Genomic DNA, 16,895 nt, shown 5'->3' on the forward strand with positions numbered 1-16,895 from the left:
GCCTGTTCTTCCTCAGAAAGGTGACTATGAACATTTAATGCTTCAGAGACTTTAAATACTTAGAATACTTTAATTTCATTTTTATTCTGTTTTACAAAAGAAAGTAATACAGCCCAGAGAATTTAACCCAACCAGTGAAAAAATTCACCAGTGAGTATTACTGGCTATTGGGTCTACATTTGTCTGCACATTTCCAAATCTGAATTTAAGCTATAAGGCTGTCCAGAAAATCAATGCTGTAATACAATATAGTAGTTTCGAGAATTTGAATAAAAATGTAGCTAGGTAATTGAGCAGGTAATATACCTGGAGAGCTCCCATTTCTTCCTCTCTTCTGTGTGTCTTCTCTAGTAGCTCTGCAAAATGAAAAACAGAACTTGTAAATCCAACTTCTTGTCTCATAGCCTGATAGAAAAAGTACTGTGTAAAACAGTCATTGAGTTTTTTATTTTACAGATTTCACAACACCCCTTTTCATCTGATTAAATAATAGATGAAATGTGTCAGTGATATGATTGTTTCCAAGCATGGGTTGTTGAGGTGACTAAAAAACAGCCTCAAGAACACAGACAGTTTGACTGGGGAGGGGGAAGCTTTAAGATTCACAGATAAACTTTTCTATACTGAAATAAATGGGGTATATTTTTACAATTGAATGAAAAAAATCAAAGAGATTCTCTCTAAAAATTGACTAAAACTGATTACCACAGCTATGCAATTATATATGAAAAGTTACTGTAGAATACTGCAAACTATTTTGACTGAAAAAAATTTCCTCCTCTCACGAAAATAAAACAATTTTGCTAAGGAAAATAATTCACTGTGACAAAATACTAGAAAAGTTTCTTATAGTTTTTACAAGGTAAAATCCTAATATCTCATATTGTCACGTGTGACAATTATAGACATTGGCATATATATGTACATATGTAACATTTCACATTAGAAATTAATTTTGTTGGAATTCTGTGCCTTATGTTATGAGTTGTTTTTCCCTTTTATTTCATTCACATAGTTTTATGATTAAACTCATGTTTTTGATAAATTGCAACATATTTAGAATTCTGGGAAACCTTAAAGTTATAACCTCATAAAGAGCAGGAAAAACAAAAAACAAAAAAAACCCATGCTGCAGGCTTATTGCTATTTTAACTATCAGAAGTTTAATCATGAGTTTTGCATGAGAAAAGCATTGCTTTATCTAAGCCAGAGACTGACTTTGAATTCAGATATGCTCCAGTTTGCTAGCAATTAGGACAGTTATGAGATTATGAAACTGCCTTGACAATGTCAGAGGACTGAATTCTGACAGTTCCCCCAGCATCCAAGTACAGAACTGCTAACTGAAAGTACCTGTGTTTACTTCCTTAAGAAGTAAAGTTTACTGATACTTACATAGTCATAAAGATAACCTTCAACTATTTAAGATAGTAACTACATAAAATATTCTACTGACATTAATTTGTCATCTTTCCTTTATATCTCCAATATTTTACTTTTCTCCTTCTCTTGTTATGAAACCTCCTGTGAGCACCCCAACCCACTTTCTTCATAACTTAATATTAAATTCTGATTGTATGTGGATGGAGGCTTATTTCCAAGCATCAGTCCTTTAAAGGAGATGTAGATAACATGTAAAAAATTTTACTTAATTCTTTCATAAGCTGAGAGATTGACTTGCTATTCTTTCTTCTTAGCTTCTATGCCACTTTTTCCAAATCCTTTCTTAAAATTAGTAAAATTACGGTTTATTCACTTTGGTTTGGTGCATTTATGTTTTCTGGATTATTCCTTGGTATGCTTTTCAGTCCAGTGATCCAACTGCCACATAAATTACTGTAGTCAAATGTGCTGCCATCAACAATAAAACAAGAATTCTGGGTTAAAAAGTAGCTGCCCTGTATGTTTTCTTTGGGTATATTCCAATATTATATGTTAGTTGATAAAAATTTGTATTGCAATGCTAGCTTTAAAAAAAATTTAGGAGCAAGGAATAAGTCTATAAGAAAAGGGTGGGAAATTAAAAATTCATCCCCATGTTCCATCTGACCAAAGCCCCTCAATTATTATACTCGACTTTGCTTTATTTTCATTCTAGTGTAGTAATTAAGATTCTATTGTATAGACATGATTGTTCTAAGTGAAAAGGTTGCTATTACAAGGTTTCTTTCAAACAGATTTGAAAGCTCTGCATCTCAAATTAGGGTTATCTAGAATCCATTTACTTCATTCTACCCCTGCCTAAATCGGTTGTCCTGCAGGATGCTTCACAAAATTCTGTCACTAGAAGGGTAGGCAGGCGTTGAAGTGTTGCTAACTGAAAAAATATGCACCTGCACAGTCATCCTTTATGAACATATATTTAAAAATCAAGTCCTGTGTTTCAACTGATGATTCCATTTAGTGTTCCATGTAAAATAATGGCATCTTTTCTCCAAAGCTGAACTAAAAAAAATAAAAATTAAAGCATCATATATTAAACAGCTATACAAAAAGCCATATATCACATATTATATCATTCCTCTGGACATCATTTACCATGACAGAATAACTTTGCTTACTTGATCTGAAAAACTCTCTTTATTTATTTTATCATTTGTACAACACTTCCCATATTTAAGTTCTTGTGCAAACTTAAATATGTTTTATGTCATGTGCCTGAAAATAATGTTGCAATTAAGTTAAGACAGAGAATGCATTGTGCCTGCAACAGAACAAAGACGATCACTGGCCCTAGTGGAGGCTCTTTTCATCCATCCTATGAACAGCCTCTGAGTTTTTCCAATTAAAATTTTGTTCATAAATGAAGTTGCACAGTGGCATGGGTTGCTACAACAATCCTGCTATCATCTTCTTTCAAGGCCTAATGTAACCACAGGGTACTCAGGGATATTTCAAAGCAATACATCATTATTCTCATGGGGCACTGAACACATCAATTTATAAATTTACTAGAAGAAACAGCATTATTGGAAAAGGCACCTTTAGGCATTGATGGCTCTTCTCCAAAGATGAATAAACATGGAAAAAGACAACAAAATAAATGAGATGTAGAAATAAAGATATTCATCAACATTTTCCCTTTTTATTTCTAGCTAAATATGAAGCTTGCAATTCAATAAGGAACTACAAGCTAAAACTGATTAAAAATCAGATATATTTCAAATGTTTAAAACTGTTCAAAATTAACAACAAGCTCAGGATATTGTCTGCAAAATTAGGGATCATACTTTTGTGCAGTTATACAAAAACAATTTATTTACAGTGCTTAAATTCCAGATCATGTAAAGATTATATCTCACTGAGCTATGCATCAGTAAACACAGAGTGTCCTTGAAGTTACACTGGAGTGACTTAGATTTGACTAATCAGACTTTCAGGAAAAATATAGGTTATGATTTAAAACATTCTGTCAGAATCATTATCTCCTGCAGTTTCCCTGACACTGAACCACCACAGTATGTTGCAAAACATTACAAATACTAAGCTGGAGATGAAGATGATATATTCCATCACAGTACACAGACAAGTGAGGAGAAAAGGGTTATTCAAACAGATTTTTCACACACACACCCCCCAGCTGTAATTTTTACCGCTGGTGAAAAGTACCAGAAAATAGATTTAGAAGCAGATAGTTATTGATTGAAATTACTAAAATGCAATAGTACTATCTTATTTATCCTAGCTGATCCATTAATATGCCAGTAACTAACTAGAATGCTAAAACTCCTTCATGAACTAAAATGCTGAACTCCTTTATCTCTGCTGGGTGTAAGAAAGGTGGGAAACACGACATTGGCTTTATATTAACTGGAGCATCAATTTCTTGGTTTCAAACACTGCATGACCTCCCATTTTAGAAACTGAAGATAATGCTAGACAGCATTCCTCTTCACATTCTCAGAGAAGACTGACATGCCAGAGAAAAATCTACAAATTAGACCAATACCACATTTTTATGTTTACCTTGTTCTAGCCAAGGACAATGCACAAATACAGAGGTGCACACAGAATCAATTCTTATAGCCATAGATATCTACTCATACAGTGAAAAATTCTAAAATGTGATTCAGAGTGCTCTGAAGTTGACATTCACACAATTCAGTTTTGCATTCATAGGTAATATGCTGTACACTATCTTAGGTATCTTCAGTCTGCTGGTAGATCTGACTGAATACTCTCACCACTTTGAAGCAGTTGCAGATCACACAGGACAACTCACATAGTATAAAAAAATACAGCTACTATGTGGCACTAAAGTAAGAAATCCAGGTTATTACCAGAAAAGAATGGCAATTTGGAAAAAATTGTCAGCATAATTTTTGCATCATCAAGCTAAGAAAAGCTCTTTGCCAAAACACAAGTCAAGGCTTTCAGTTATAGATTAGTAAAACTATTTTATATTTCCCAAAGTTTGTAACCCTAGAAACTGAGGTTCTAAGTTATATAAGAGTATACCAAACTCTTGAGTAATCACTTAATTAGACATCCTGATCATATTACCTTTAAATTTGCTTTGATCAAAAATTGTAAGGCTTTTTTATTTCAAGTATTTCCCATCATTCTCACTTCAAATATGCTTCCTACAGCTTTCAGTCATCATTTGGGTATGTTTCCCACAAAACTGCTGAGCAGATATTGCACCATTCCTGTAGATGTAAAAGGCAGCCAAGCAGGTTTCCATCAAATATGAAGGAATTTTCAATCAGTTGAATAAATCAGTTTCTCTCGGCTAGAAATTACTTATCTTGCTCACATCTACACAGCCAAGTTGTAAGACTTAAGACTGTCCTGTTGTTCTGTCAATGACTGCCTGGAGAAAGAGACCAACCCCCACCTGACTACAAACACCTTTCAGGGATTTGTAGAGAGTGAGAAGGTCACCTCTGAGTCTCCTTTTCTCCAGGCTAAACAACCCCAGCTCCCTCAGCCATTCCTCACAGGGCTTGTGTTCCAAGCCCCTCACCAGCCTCTCTGCCCTCCTCTCGATGTGCTCAAGCACCTCAACATCCTTCCTGCATGAGAAGAGAAAGGGGAATAAAAAATTGTAATATTATTTACTCTAATGGCAGCTTCCAGAAATAAGCATCTGAGAGAACACCTAAGCACCTGAGAAACAGGACTACATCTGGACCATCCATGACCTAGCTGGCCTCCAGAAACTTGACTATTTTTAAAAAAAGTTTTAAAAAATATGTTAATGGCAAAAAGCAGTGCACAAATAACATCAGTCTATTACAGGATGTGTCCCTCGCAAACAGGGAAATAGACAAGGCAGAGGTGTTTAATGCTTTCTCTACCTCTCCTTCAATACCAATGATGAGGTGGGGTCCCAGTACTCTCAGCAGGTGAACCATGGCTGTGAGACCAATAAAACTCCCAGCCAATCCTGAACTTATGTCAGATTTGCTGCTCCTGGATCTTATGAAGTCTATGGGGCCTGATGGGATTCTTTCAAGAATAAAGAGCTGGCTCATGTCTTTGAGAGGCCTCTCTCAATGGTTTTTGAGCAGTCTTGGGAATTTGGAAATGTCTCAGTTGACTGGAAGTTATCCCTGTTTTCTAGAAGGGCAACAGGATGACCACAGCACTCATGGAAAGGGACCTGGGGGCCCAGGTTGATGGAAAGCTGGAAATGAGCCAGCAGTGCCCTGGCAGCCAGGAGGGCCAACACTGTCCTGGGGTGCATCAGGCACAGAATGGCCAGCTGGGTAAGGGAGGGGATTGGAACTGCACATTGGAACTCTGCACTGGGGCAGCCTCACCCTGAATACTGTGTGCAGTCCTGAGCACCACAATATAAAAAAGACAGGAGGGCTACAAAGATCATGAAGTGCCTTGAGGGGACACCACATGAGGAGTGGCTGAGGTCACTTGGTCTGCTTAGGCTGGAGGAGATTGAGGGGACATCTCACAGCTTCCTCATGAGGGGAAGAGGAGGGGCAGGAACTGATCTCTTCTCTCTGGTGACCAGTGACAGGACAGGAGGGAATGGCCTGAAGCTCTGTCAGAGGATTTGAGGCTGAATATTAGGAAAAGGTTCTTCACCCAGAGGGTGGATGGCCACTGGAACAGGCTCCCAAGGGAAGAAGTAACAGCACCAAGCCTGACAGAGTTCAAGGAGTATTTAGACAATGCTCTCAGGCGTACGGTGTGACTCTTGGGACCCTTCCATGAAGGGTCAGGAGTTCTACCCAGTGATCCTTGTGTGTCCCTTCCAACTCAGTATATTCAATGATTCAATGAACCTATTTATTGTTCCAGATACCAGAACATTTTGGGACAGTGAGTTTCTATAATTGAAGCATGTACTGGGTAAAACAAAAAGTTTCCTTTTGTTTCTAACATGATGTCTGGACGGTCAATGACTTTTGTGTATGTATAATTATTGCTTCTAATTTGCTTCCTTCAATAAGCCTTCCTTGTGTTTCATCCTGATATTTGTCTTTAATTCACTTTCATTATGATTGGTATTTGATGTAGATCATTCACTTATGAATATCACTCATACTTCATTTAGGAAACCTCTTCCAACTTTTCACTTGCCCCAAGAAACAGTCCAAAATTCTCCTCATTCATTTTATAACCTCTCTGTACCTGTCATTACCTGAACTATTACAGTGTCTACCTTACAGTGAATTCAAAAGTTCAAGAGTGGATATATACATATATTCAAATTCACAGCTTAAGTACACAAGAAACTTGGCCAAGTTGTTGTAACCTCTTCTACAGTCCAATATGATTGCACTGGAGTAGTTTGTCTGAATATGAGATTAAATATATTAAAAAAACTAAACCATAAGATTACCTATCAAAGAATTATAGGTCACAAATGTGCTGCTTTTTAAGAGGCCTTTGTCAAAAGAATGAGAATTTTTTTTTCCCAAAGCTTACGTGAGAGCTGTTAGTTCTATTCCTGGCTCCCCTCTATTCCTGGGAAATTTTCTGTGCTTCATTTCAACATGGCTAAAGAAAATATTTCTCTATCTTCTGACGTGAAGCTCAAACAAAGTGCACTGAAATCCATGCAAAATGTTCCTATGAACTTCCTTATGAATACAAAAGGTGACGACAGCCCAAAACTTCACTATATCTTTGCAACTGCCCAAGGTATGAGCTGGGAGAGAGAGATTTTGTCCATTATACTTGTTTAGGACCATATTGATTCCCAATTGAAACTACAGTAGGAGGACTATGAGGGAGGGTTGTGAATATAGATGCAGTTAACACATCTTGAAGCGTAGCTATAAGCATTCTGTTGTTTTCTTTGAATGACACTTATGTACCAGCAGACATGCTGTAGAGGATTCCAAAAGCTCCTGGGGGACCTTAGGGTTTCTAGCTAAAAAAAAAAAAAAAAATCACTAAAGAACAACTTCCCAAAACAAGCATCACTCCTAGATGCTTTAGTAAGTTCCAGTAAGTTTCATTAAGAAACAGTTAGTGAAACAGACAAATAAGAAGGCTAACTTTGAAGTGGTAAAATAAAAACATTTCATTCTGATTCAAAGATGGTTTCATTATGAAAATGTGATCAAGGCACAGGTCTTCTAGCTCTGTGGGGTTGAGCTTAAAAAGGTGTCTATATTTATTTATCATCAAGTTATATATTTCTATGTATTCATTATCAACAAATATATATATATATTAGGGTGCTATGCTTACAAATTTTTTACTGATGGGGCATGCAATCAATAAAGTTTGGAGACTAGTGTTCAGTATTTAGAACCTTGGAACAATTTCACTTCTGAAGTAAGCAGACTATGGCTGGCAGTTAGCATTGAGAATTTGATTTTTTTTAATAAATGCTTTTAGTTTTTGTAAAGCTGAAATGTTTTCTAGTCTCTTATTCTGAAATTCCTTCTCCTTTATACATCAAGCAGCAAACATCGTAACAAATGGAATTGAGAGGAAAAACACCAAAGTTCAAGTAAGAACAAGGTCTAACGAGAAGAGTGTCTATGGGAAGAGAAACTGTGTGGGAAGAATGAGGAAGAGGAGACTGAGACTAGAACTATTTACAATAAAAGAACAGAACAAGAATGTGTGGCTTATTATTCAAATAGAGGCTCTCTTATAAGCAGCAGATTCTATCTGGAGACCTTACTGTAGCTTTTGAGCTTACTGTAACTTTTGAGCTTTTGATCAGTTTCAACTAATTTTGAAGTGCCAAACACATCTTTGTACATAGAAGAGGAACAGTCTGTATGCTAACACAAATATTTACTAAGATTTTTTTATCTAGAATTCTGAATGTCATCTCTAAACAGCTGCCACTATCACGAATTCAGAGGTGGTAATCCAGGCATTGCTTGCTCTCTGAAGCAGTGTCCAAATAAGCAAGATAAATTGTAGCCAGAATAGAATTAAAGGTCTCTTCTAGAATCTAGAGAGATGCTACATCTGAATTAACACAGCTGGGATAGCAATAAAGCTATTAATTCACAGTGAGTCACAACTGCAGAGCTATAGAAAACCTTCTGTTTGCATTATTTGCTCAACAGTTCTCTAAAAAGATGTAATAGCATATAAAAAGCATATAAAGTCACACCACTGGAATTTCAGTTTTAGGCAGATTCATTAATCAATCAACTTGTCTCAGTCTTAAGCAGCCACTTATCATTGCCAAGAATACCAAATCTTTTATATGAGTGTCCTTGCACTATGCACTTCAATCTGCTTCACTGCTGTAGGATGATACCACCACAGCTTTTCTTACCAAAGCCTTTACTAAACCATGATTCTACTGACAGAAGAAAAACCATTGCAGGCTAGAATTTTCTTTATGCCTCTATTTAACAATTTCTTTTAAAATTTCTTTAAATACATATATTTCACACTAAATTAATAATTTAGACAGAAATAAGAACTTTGTCTGAAAACAAGAACTACAGATATCAAGAATGGTACAACCAAAAAAAAAAAACCACCAAAAAACCAGAAAACCCAAACATTAACAAAATAATGGAAAATTGATCCAGTAAAGCAAAAAGTTTATCCGAAAGGCATGGCTTCCGCCATGAAAATTAAAATGGGACACACAGAGTACCAAAAATACAGTTGACAATTTTTTCTCCATTATTTTTAATAAATGCCTTGGATAGCTAGTTTGAGAATGGTTTGGGAGTTTCAGAATGTTGACATTTTCTGATTATGATCTAGTTATAAAAACTACATCCACAAATCTGCTGCAACCAGAAGGTTGCTGTGAAAATTAAAAACAAGTCATACAGGTGTTGGTTGAATCTATGCTCAAATTAGTGATTTAAATTATATTAAAATAACGCTAATAATTGCAAGTTACTCTCATCTTATAACATCCTTTGTGTCAATATCATTGGGTTTTTTCCATTTAACATGCTTAAGGATAAAAAAAAAAGATAAGAATATGGCAGGAAAAGACAGTATTGTTACTGTCTATGCTCTCCCCTAACATGAGCTAAGGAACATTGTCTTGTAACTACACTTTAAACACAAAATCCAAACCTCAGAAAATAACAACAGTGAAATCCCTCTAGTCATTATAGATTCTGGATTATGCCTTTTATTTGCAGGTAAAAAAAGCAATAAATTTTTACATACAAGATAAGCTTTCCTCATGGCAAAATTTTTAAATGAAGTAATATTAATTTAACTTTGATAATCGAGAAAGTAAGCTCAAATTTATCCTGCTTATTACAAAAGATACATATGCCAAAGAGAATTCATGTGTGTTCATTAACACACATACACATGGTATTTGAACAGTTAAAACACTAGATTTGGAGTATGCTGCTATGCTTTTCTTTTGGCTACTATTTACTGAAACATCTATAAGAAGACTCCAGCTCTTCTTTCAGACTATAATTAGGGTGGCATGGCTTGACTACAATAACAGAGGTCTCTTCTCAGTTTTAACTATGCAGAATATCTTATGAAGAAAAAAATAAGATTTAAGACCCTAAAAATAAAGATAATTGAGGAAATAATTGAGATTTACTGAATTTAGAACTTATTCTGACACTAGAAACTCAAACAAAACACAAGTCATAATGACATTCTGAATTTCTGCCACTAGGCATTGTGTGATGATTATTAATGTTTCTAAGGCCTTAAATGACAATTACTTGATTCTACTTCTAGCTGAAACTGTTATCATATATATATATATGTATTGATTACTCATGCAACAGTTACACAGCCAACCAGGCAATAATGCTCCTACCATAAATAAATCTCAAGAACAAACTTGAAAAAAAAATCTAATGTACAATGGTTATGAATAAACACTTCAGATTTTACTTCAAAAATTTTGCTGAGAAGCCATCAATTTTCAACCCTAACAATCTAATAGCACATTTGTACTACAATGGAATTCTTTATTAATAGCTTCAAATAATCTAGTTTGGGTGCTAATGACTATGTAATTACTCCTTCTTCATGTCCCCAGAAGTCAGTCCAACCAAGCTGACATGATGCTAGCACCAAGTGCTCCATTTCCACCAGATGTGTTCAGGTCACATCACAGATGGCATTTACCAAAATGCAGGGAGTTCTCTTTGGTCCCTGCTTCTGGTTGTGCATTGCTCTTGCTTACTTTGTCCTGCCTTGGCAAAATGACAAACCTGGACCTCCAAAAGGTCTTAGTTCATTATGAGAACTGCATAGTGGCAAAAACCAGACAGCTCTATGTGGCTCATACTGAGTAATATACAATTTTAGAGAGGTTCAACAAGGAGAAGACATGGAACAACGGATGGAGAAAGTAGCACTGATGGGAGAAAAAGAAACAGAAATAAGAATTCTGCCTTTTGTCTGCAGTGATATTCAATGTCTCCATGAATGGGAAACTTCAATTTGACGCACTAACTCATTATCTTGGATTTGTGCGTTGAGCTATCGTCACACCTGTCTGTAGCACAGATCCATGCAAGGAAACTGATCAGTGGCTTTTTCTCCCATAGTTTTGATTAGAAAACCTATTAAATAGCCTTAAAAGAAAAAAAAAATCAGCATTATATAAGAAAATATAGTAAGAAATGTCTCAAAGCAAGGTCCTCATAATAGTCGACACTTTAAACAGAAAATGCAGTTCAACAGTTTTATCACTGCATATAATATATAATTGTTACAATTCTTTCCTGAATGGAGTAACATTTTCTTCCTGACAATGAATAAAATTTTTCAGGAACACAGAGAAAGAAATTGAAACTTAATTTGTTTTCCTTTACCAACTGCAAGCTAGAAAGATTTGTCATTTCTTGTTTTAGAAAATTATGTGGATATATTTATGGGCATGGTAGCTATATAAAGATTATGGTATGGCATATGTAAATGCCAAAATAGGAAATTGAATGCTATTTTCTTCAGCGAGCTCTCTCAATATCCTAGGATTTTCTTTTCTTGATGTTTATAATCCCAACCATATTTATGCATATCAGAAAATTTCCTTCTGGCTTCATCTGAAAGGCAGCTGCAGATATTAATGCAAATATAGACAGAACTGATATTGGACCTATCAGCTAAGGAATGGTCAACAGTTACGGGTATCCAGCTTTTTGTAGCAGCTAGTGCAGCTCATTTGAACTGAAGTAACTGGGCAAACCAAAGGAGGCCAACAGCTGCAAGACAAAGGTTTTCTAGCAAAGGTCTCTTTTTACTTGAGATAAGTAATTCTCTCAAGCCTGAAAGTGCATTTCTTAATAGGGCTGTTTGAAAATCAGAACTAAACAATCCATCTGCAATGTTCACAGCATAGAAGAACAGATAACATGGGAAGCTCAAAGATACTGGTCCAAAAATCAAGTTTCCCTACCCTTCTCAGAAAAAAGGGATCTTTTAGCGGCTTGGATGTTTTGTCAGAAGAGTAAAGCACACAAAAAAAGTCCTATCTTCATGGGATTCACTCCTTGATAAATGCTGTAAGAAAGCTTTTAATTCTACTAAATGGCCCTATGTATCACTAAGACCCAAACAGCTTCTAAGAAAACATTATTTTAACCAAACAAACATACATGCACAGGGGTCAGTATGTCTCACTGACACCCAACATAATGCAACTAGAAATGATATAACACCTTGTCTCTTACGCATTACTGGGTTAGGAATGAAGAGTTACCCAGCAAACAGTCAATATGCTTCACTGGAAATGCCTCTGAAGCGTATAACCGCTATGAGACATAGGTTATAATGTGCATTGATCTGCTCATGCCTCTTGAGAATAGAGAAAATAACAGAAAACTACTCTCTTAATGTACACCCCATGTTGAAAATTCATACTGTTTATGTATGGTTTTCATATCCTTTCACAATCTTATTAAATGGCTAAATTTCTCTTCCCTTGTGTCTTTATACTATGCATGACAAAATATAATTACAAAAATTAAAGCTCCTGAGACCAAAAGTAAAGGTTTAAGTATTAGCTCAAAATATGTTTTCTACTACGAAAATATGGTTCTAAATTTTCTTCAGAAAACAAAATAACCAAAATGAAAACTTGAATTTGCTTTTCAGAAACTTTTTTTTTTACCTTTTACTCAGAAGTTTGTACGCTTTTCTGTGGCTTCTATAATTTTACCCCTTTGTCTAGTATCATTATCCTTTGCTGCAACACCATTTGTTGCCGGCATGTTTATTTCCAAAGGCCTTTTAACTGACATAAGGATGGAATTCTTTTCTGTATAACAATCTACAGGTTTAATAATGACAATAAAATACAAATCATAGACAACCTTCAAAGTAATACTTAAAATTAATCATGCTAGATTTCTCTACTCCCTTAAGCTTTCTGACAGTACCTAAGGCAGTGCAAACAAAATCTTTAGAGCAATTTTAAAAAACAGTCATCTCTTATAGGTCACAGATTAAAAGCACTGCTCAGGAAAAAGAATAATGTCAGACTGGAACCAGAGTATGCATGCAACTGGCACACGGCAACTGGCACACTTCAGGGTGCACATCATATGAGAACAGAATATATGCAACAAATTTTAAGGTTCAAGACATCTGATACTATTTTTTCTTGACCTGGCATCATAAAATATTATTCATATTGGTGAGTCAGATGGAGAAAAAAACTACCCAGCTTCTGATGACCACACATGTTTACAGAGCTTATATAGCTCTGTAAAACACACAGCTGGCCACTATCCCAGTGAATTGACACTATGAGTATTGACATTTCTTCCTAACCTGATGCAGCATGGTTCCTGGATCTGTCCAATACTGTTGTACTACTACTCAAGTAAGTTATAGATTATTAAAAGTTAGTAATTCATCATCAACAAAATTCTCAGTGAATAAAAATAAATTAATTACAAAAACCTTATGAGTTGCAACAAATAGAACACTCAAATTCAATTACACTATTTTTGTACATTACCACTTCAGGAAACATGAAATGCTGATTTTATTAACTAAAAGCATTTTATTTTGCTATTCTTATAGCAACAACAGATTAATGTACACAAAATGCATAATCACGAAGCTGAATGGCCTGCATAATCATACCACTGATTCTGAATTACAGTAAGGGTGGAAATTTTTGTAATTTAATAGTAATAACACTGTCTTTATTGTAAATAATTCTTTGGAAGTCAAAATTTCTTCCAGATAACAAGCAAAATCTGTTGCTTACAGCAAGACTACAAAATGCTTATTTTAATCAAGTTATTTTAGAAGTCACACACTGAAGTGTTTTAAGATCAGATCAAAACAGGAGTTGCAGTGTAAACACATATTAGATTTTAAAATACAATCATTTTTTAAACAGTCAAAAAAGAAATCTTAGAAGGCTTTCAGTTTTTATTCCCCTCACAACGCAATCTTCCCACAATATCTGAAGCCAGCCTGAAGATGTTATACTATATACATGTTGTATATAAGATACATATATCGGAAAGGATAGAGTATTTTTGTATTTTCAAATCTGAAATATTTTTGCAACAAGGTAGAAACATTCCAACCTAAAAGTTCAGTTCTTATCCTACTCTACTGGTTATTTTCTCTGTTTCACTGTCATACATGAACAGTGCATGGTACAAACTCATTAAACAGGTCTTTGTAGCTAAGTCTCATTGACCAAGAATGAAGTATTAATATTTACCCAGCTTTTACGAGAATAAGCATGTATAAACTAGAATATTCATATTCCATTCTTACTTAAGAAGCCACTTTAAGAAAACATAGCCCAACAGACTTATAATCCCTTTAATACACTTGAGAAACATCAGCTCAATATTCCCAATTGCTTGGAGAAGAAAGCCCCTTCTTCCTCAGACATGAGGATGACATGAAACGATGCAGAGCAAACTTCCTCCCAAGTTCCATGACACGCCTCTTGGCTTGACAGAAGCAAGGCATCTGAAAAACTAAGTTCTCTGCCAATTTAAATATGCTTCTGCTAAAAAATAAACTGGTTTGTAATAGGCATTAAGAACTTGATGGGAAACTGGTTTGCCAAATAGCTAATAAGATCATTGCATTATATTGAATAATGTCCTAACTTAATTCTGTCCTTTGAGCTCTTCCTTAATAAAAATGTGTTCCATGGATTTTAAGCACCTTGCATTAGAACAAAATTATTTCACTCCAATTTTTTCATTTTATATGGTGTCTTACAAGAAATGGTATACTGTCTGATGATTTGATTTTGCAAGTAGAAGCAATTTTCCATACAGACAACATTCAAGCCTTATTTTCATAATATGCTGCTCCTAGAATTTCAAGCCAATCAAGAAAGTAATGTTCTATACCTGAGTCACCAAATATAATTAAAACCAGGAAGACCAAAAGTTTTTGTCCTGGTATCTGAAGTATGTACAATATTGATGCTGTATGTACATATGCATGAGGTACATGCATATATATTTCAATGAATATATGTTTTCTTGGGCTTGCACTTGGTTTCTTTCTCTAGTGGTAGGCATCTCAGTTCAACAATATAGTAAAGCAAAAAAAAATATCCACAACAAAATCATAAGTGTTAGAATTATGAAACAAAAATTAAGGTGAGGATTACGTTTAAATATTTTCCATTAAACAATATATGTGCAATATAAAATGTTACACAAAGGCACTGCTCAAATACTCAAGAAAAAGTACTGCAATATGAACATGTGTATTTTGCTTAATAACCTGCAATTCAAATCCTTTAAAATAGGCAGAAGTATCCAAATCATGCCCTTGACTATTTTATGACCTCCCCCTAGAAACATAATAGATGCAGACAAGAAAAATACTGTGACTCTTCTCTGCCCACTCTAAAGAAGATTCAGATATATTGTGCCCATTATTAAGTGTGAATTTTAAAAAAACTACATAAAATATGTTATTTAGTAAAAACAATTAGCAGCTTACTGTTCTAATTGCTCATTCTTTATGAAATGTACAGTTAATTCACTTGTTTTGCTTCACTCTAAAACATTTTTAAGGATTTACCACTTTACCTACAAAATATGTAATGCATTTAAAAGTACCAATCACAGTTCCCATTTTCTTAAACCAAAACAAAGAAGGAAAAAAGATGTTAGATACAGACAGTTGTTACCATGAACATGCTGATCAGAATAAATATTCAACCTAGGAATTTGTCATATTTAACCCACTAGAAGAAAAAAAATGATAAAAACAGATAAAATATCACTTATTTAATCTTTATATATTAAAATCCAAAAACAGCTAGACTTCCTTTTTTTCAAGGCTTCACTTAAAATGTATATTTTGTAATTAAAATTATTTTGTTGTATACAGTCAACATTAAGAATTGGTTTTACTGATGACTGAAGCTCTTATGAAAGTGAGGAATTTTCTGGTATGACAAAACTAAAACTTCAATTCTCCAAATACACAATACCATTAGGACTCACTTTAGGGAAAAAAGGGATTTTAAATTGCATGTCAGCTGAAAGGATATAAAAGCTATTAACATAGCAATGAACTACACTGAAAAACATATTCTATTACACCCTGATAAATTCTAGGCAAAACCATTACATACAACAAGTTCTATTTTGAAACATATTGAATCTATGATAGAGAAAGATGAAAGATTTTAAATACTTCTTTAATTTCAAAAACTTTACTATACTAAATCTTGGATAGCATTTTTTTCATTCCTGTTAAAATCTCTAACATGATGCATTTGTACTTTAGACTAAGATGTCTTTGACCAAGGGAATAGGCACAACAGGAGAAGAACATGCAGCCCTTGGTTCAGTTTTATTTCCTATAAGACAGCATATTATTTAAATAAACTGACATCTTTCAGCTATTAAATATATCTTCAGGATGTCACGGTTACTTGAAGAAGAATAAATGACAGATAGCATGTTTCTGTTATATACTTCTCAGAAAAATATCAAATTCAAGACAATTGTTGAAGTGCCTGTGTTGCTTGGGGTAGGGTTTATGGGGTTGGGTTTTTTAAAATTTAATTGAATAGCTGTAAAATGGTGATATCAGTTTGGTTAGTACATAACCTGAAAGCATGACAGCACATTTCATATTAATTCAAGGAGTCTTGATAAGGTTGTACAGTTGATTACAAGATCCTCTTTATTATACTGTTTTAAATTACTGTTAAACTGTAATTTGGCTTATAAAGAGTCCAATGCCATCATTTCAACAGCTGTAGAAAACCCCACTAGATCAGAGAACACCAGCTATTTTAGCTTGGTTTAAAGAAAAAAGAAAAAATTAAATAATATATTTTAATTATCTAATATGCACTGAATCCCCATCCCCCAGGTTACTTTTGTTAATTTTGATTTAGCTTCCAGAATGTGCAGGTAAACCAAGAAATAAAAGTAATAAATTTAGTCTCTTACTGTTAATGAGCAGTACAAACTCAGTAATTTAAAGGACTCATCATGCTTTCCAAACCAAAAAACTGTAAATAAGTTTCAGATAATCATCTG

General features: G+C 34.5%; 1 protein-coding gene across 1 annotated transcript in view; it reads right to left on the bottom strand.

Moving 5' to 3' along the window:
• Positions 1 to 16,895, bottom strand: part of CEP128 (centrosomal protein 128) — a 95,779-nt gene that overhangs the window by 26,304 nt on the left and 52,580 nt on the right. The window contains exon 20 of the mRNA XM_058827577.1: positions 307 to 356. Coding sequence (XP_058683560.1) covers positions 307 to 356 — 50 coding nt within the window. The remainder of the gene's footprint in view (positions 1 to 306; positions 357 to 16,895) is intronic.

This window comes from Poecile atricapillus, chromosome 1 (assembly GCF_030490865.1).
Source record: "Poecile atricapillus isolate bPoeAtr1 chromosome 1, bPoeAtr1.hap1, whole genome shotgun sequence".
Lineage (NCBI taxonomy): Eukaryota > Metazoa > Chordata > Aves > Passeriformes > Paridae > Poecile > Poecile atricapillus.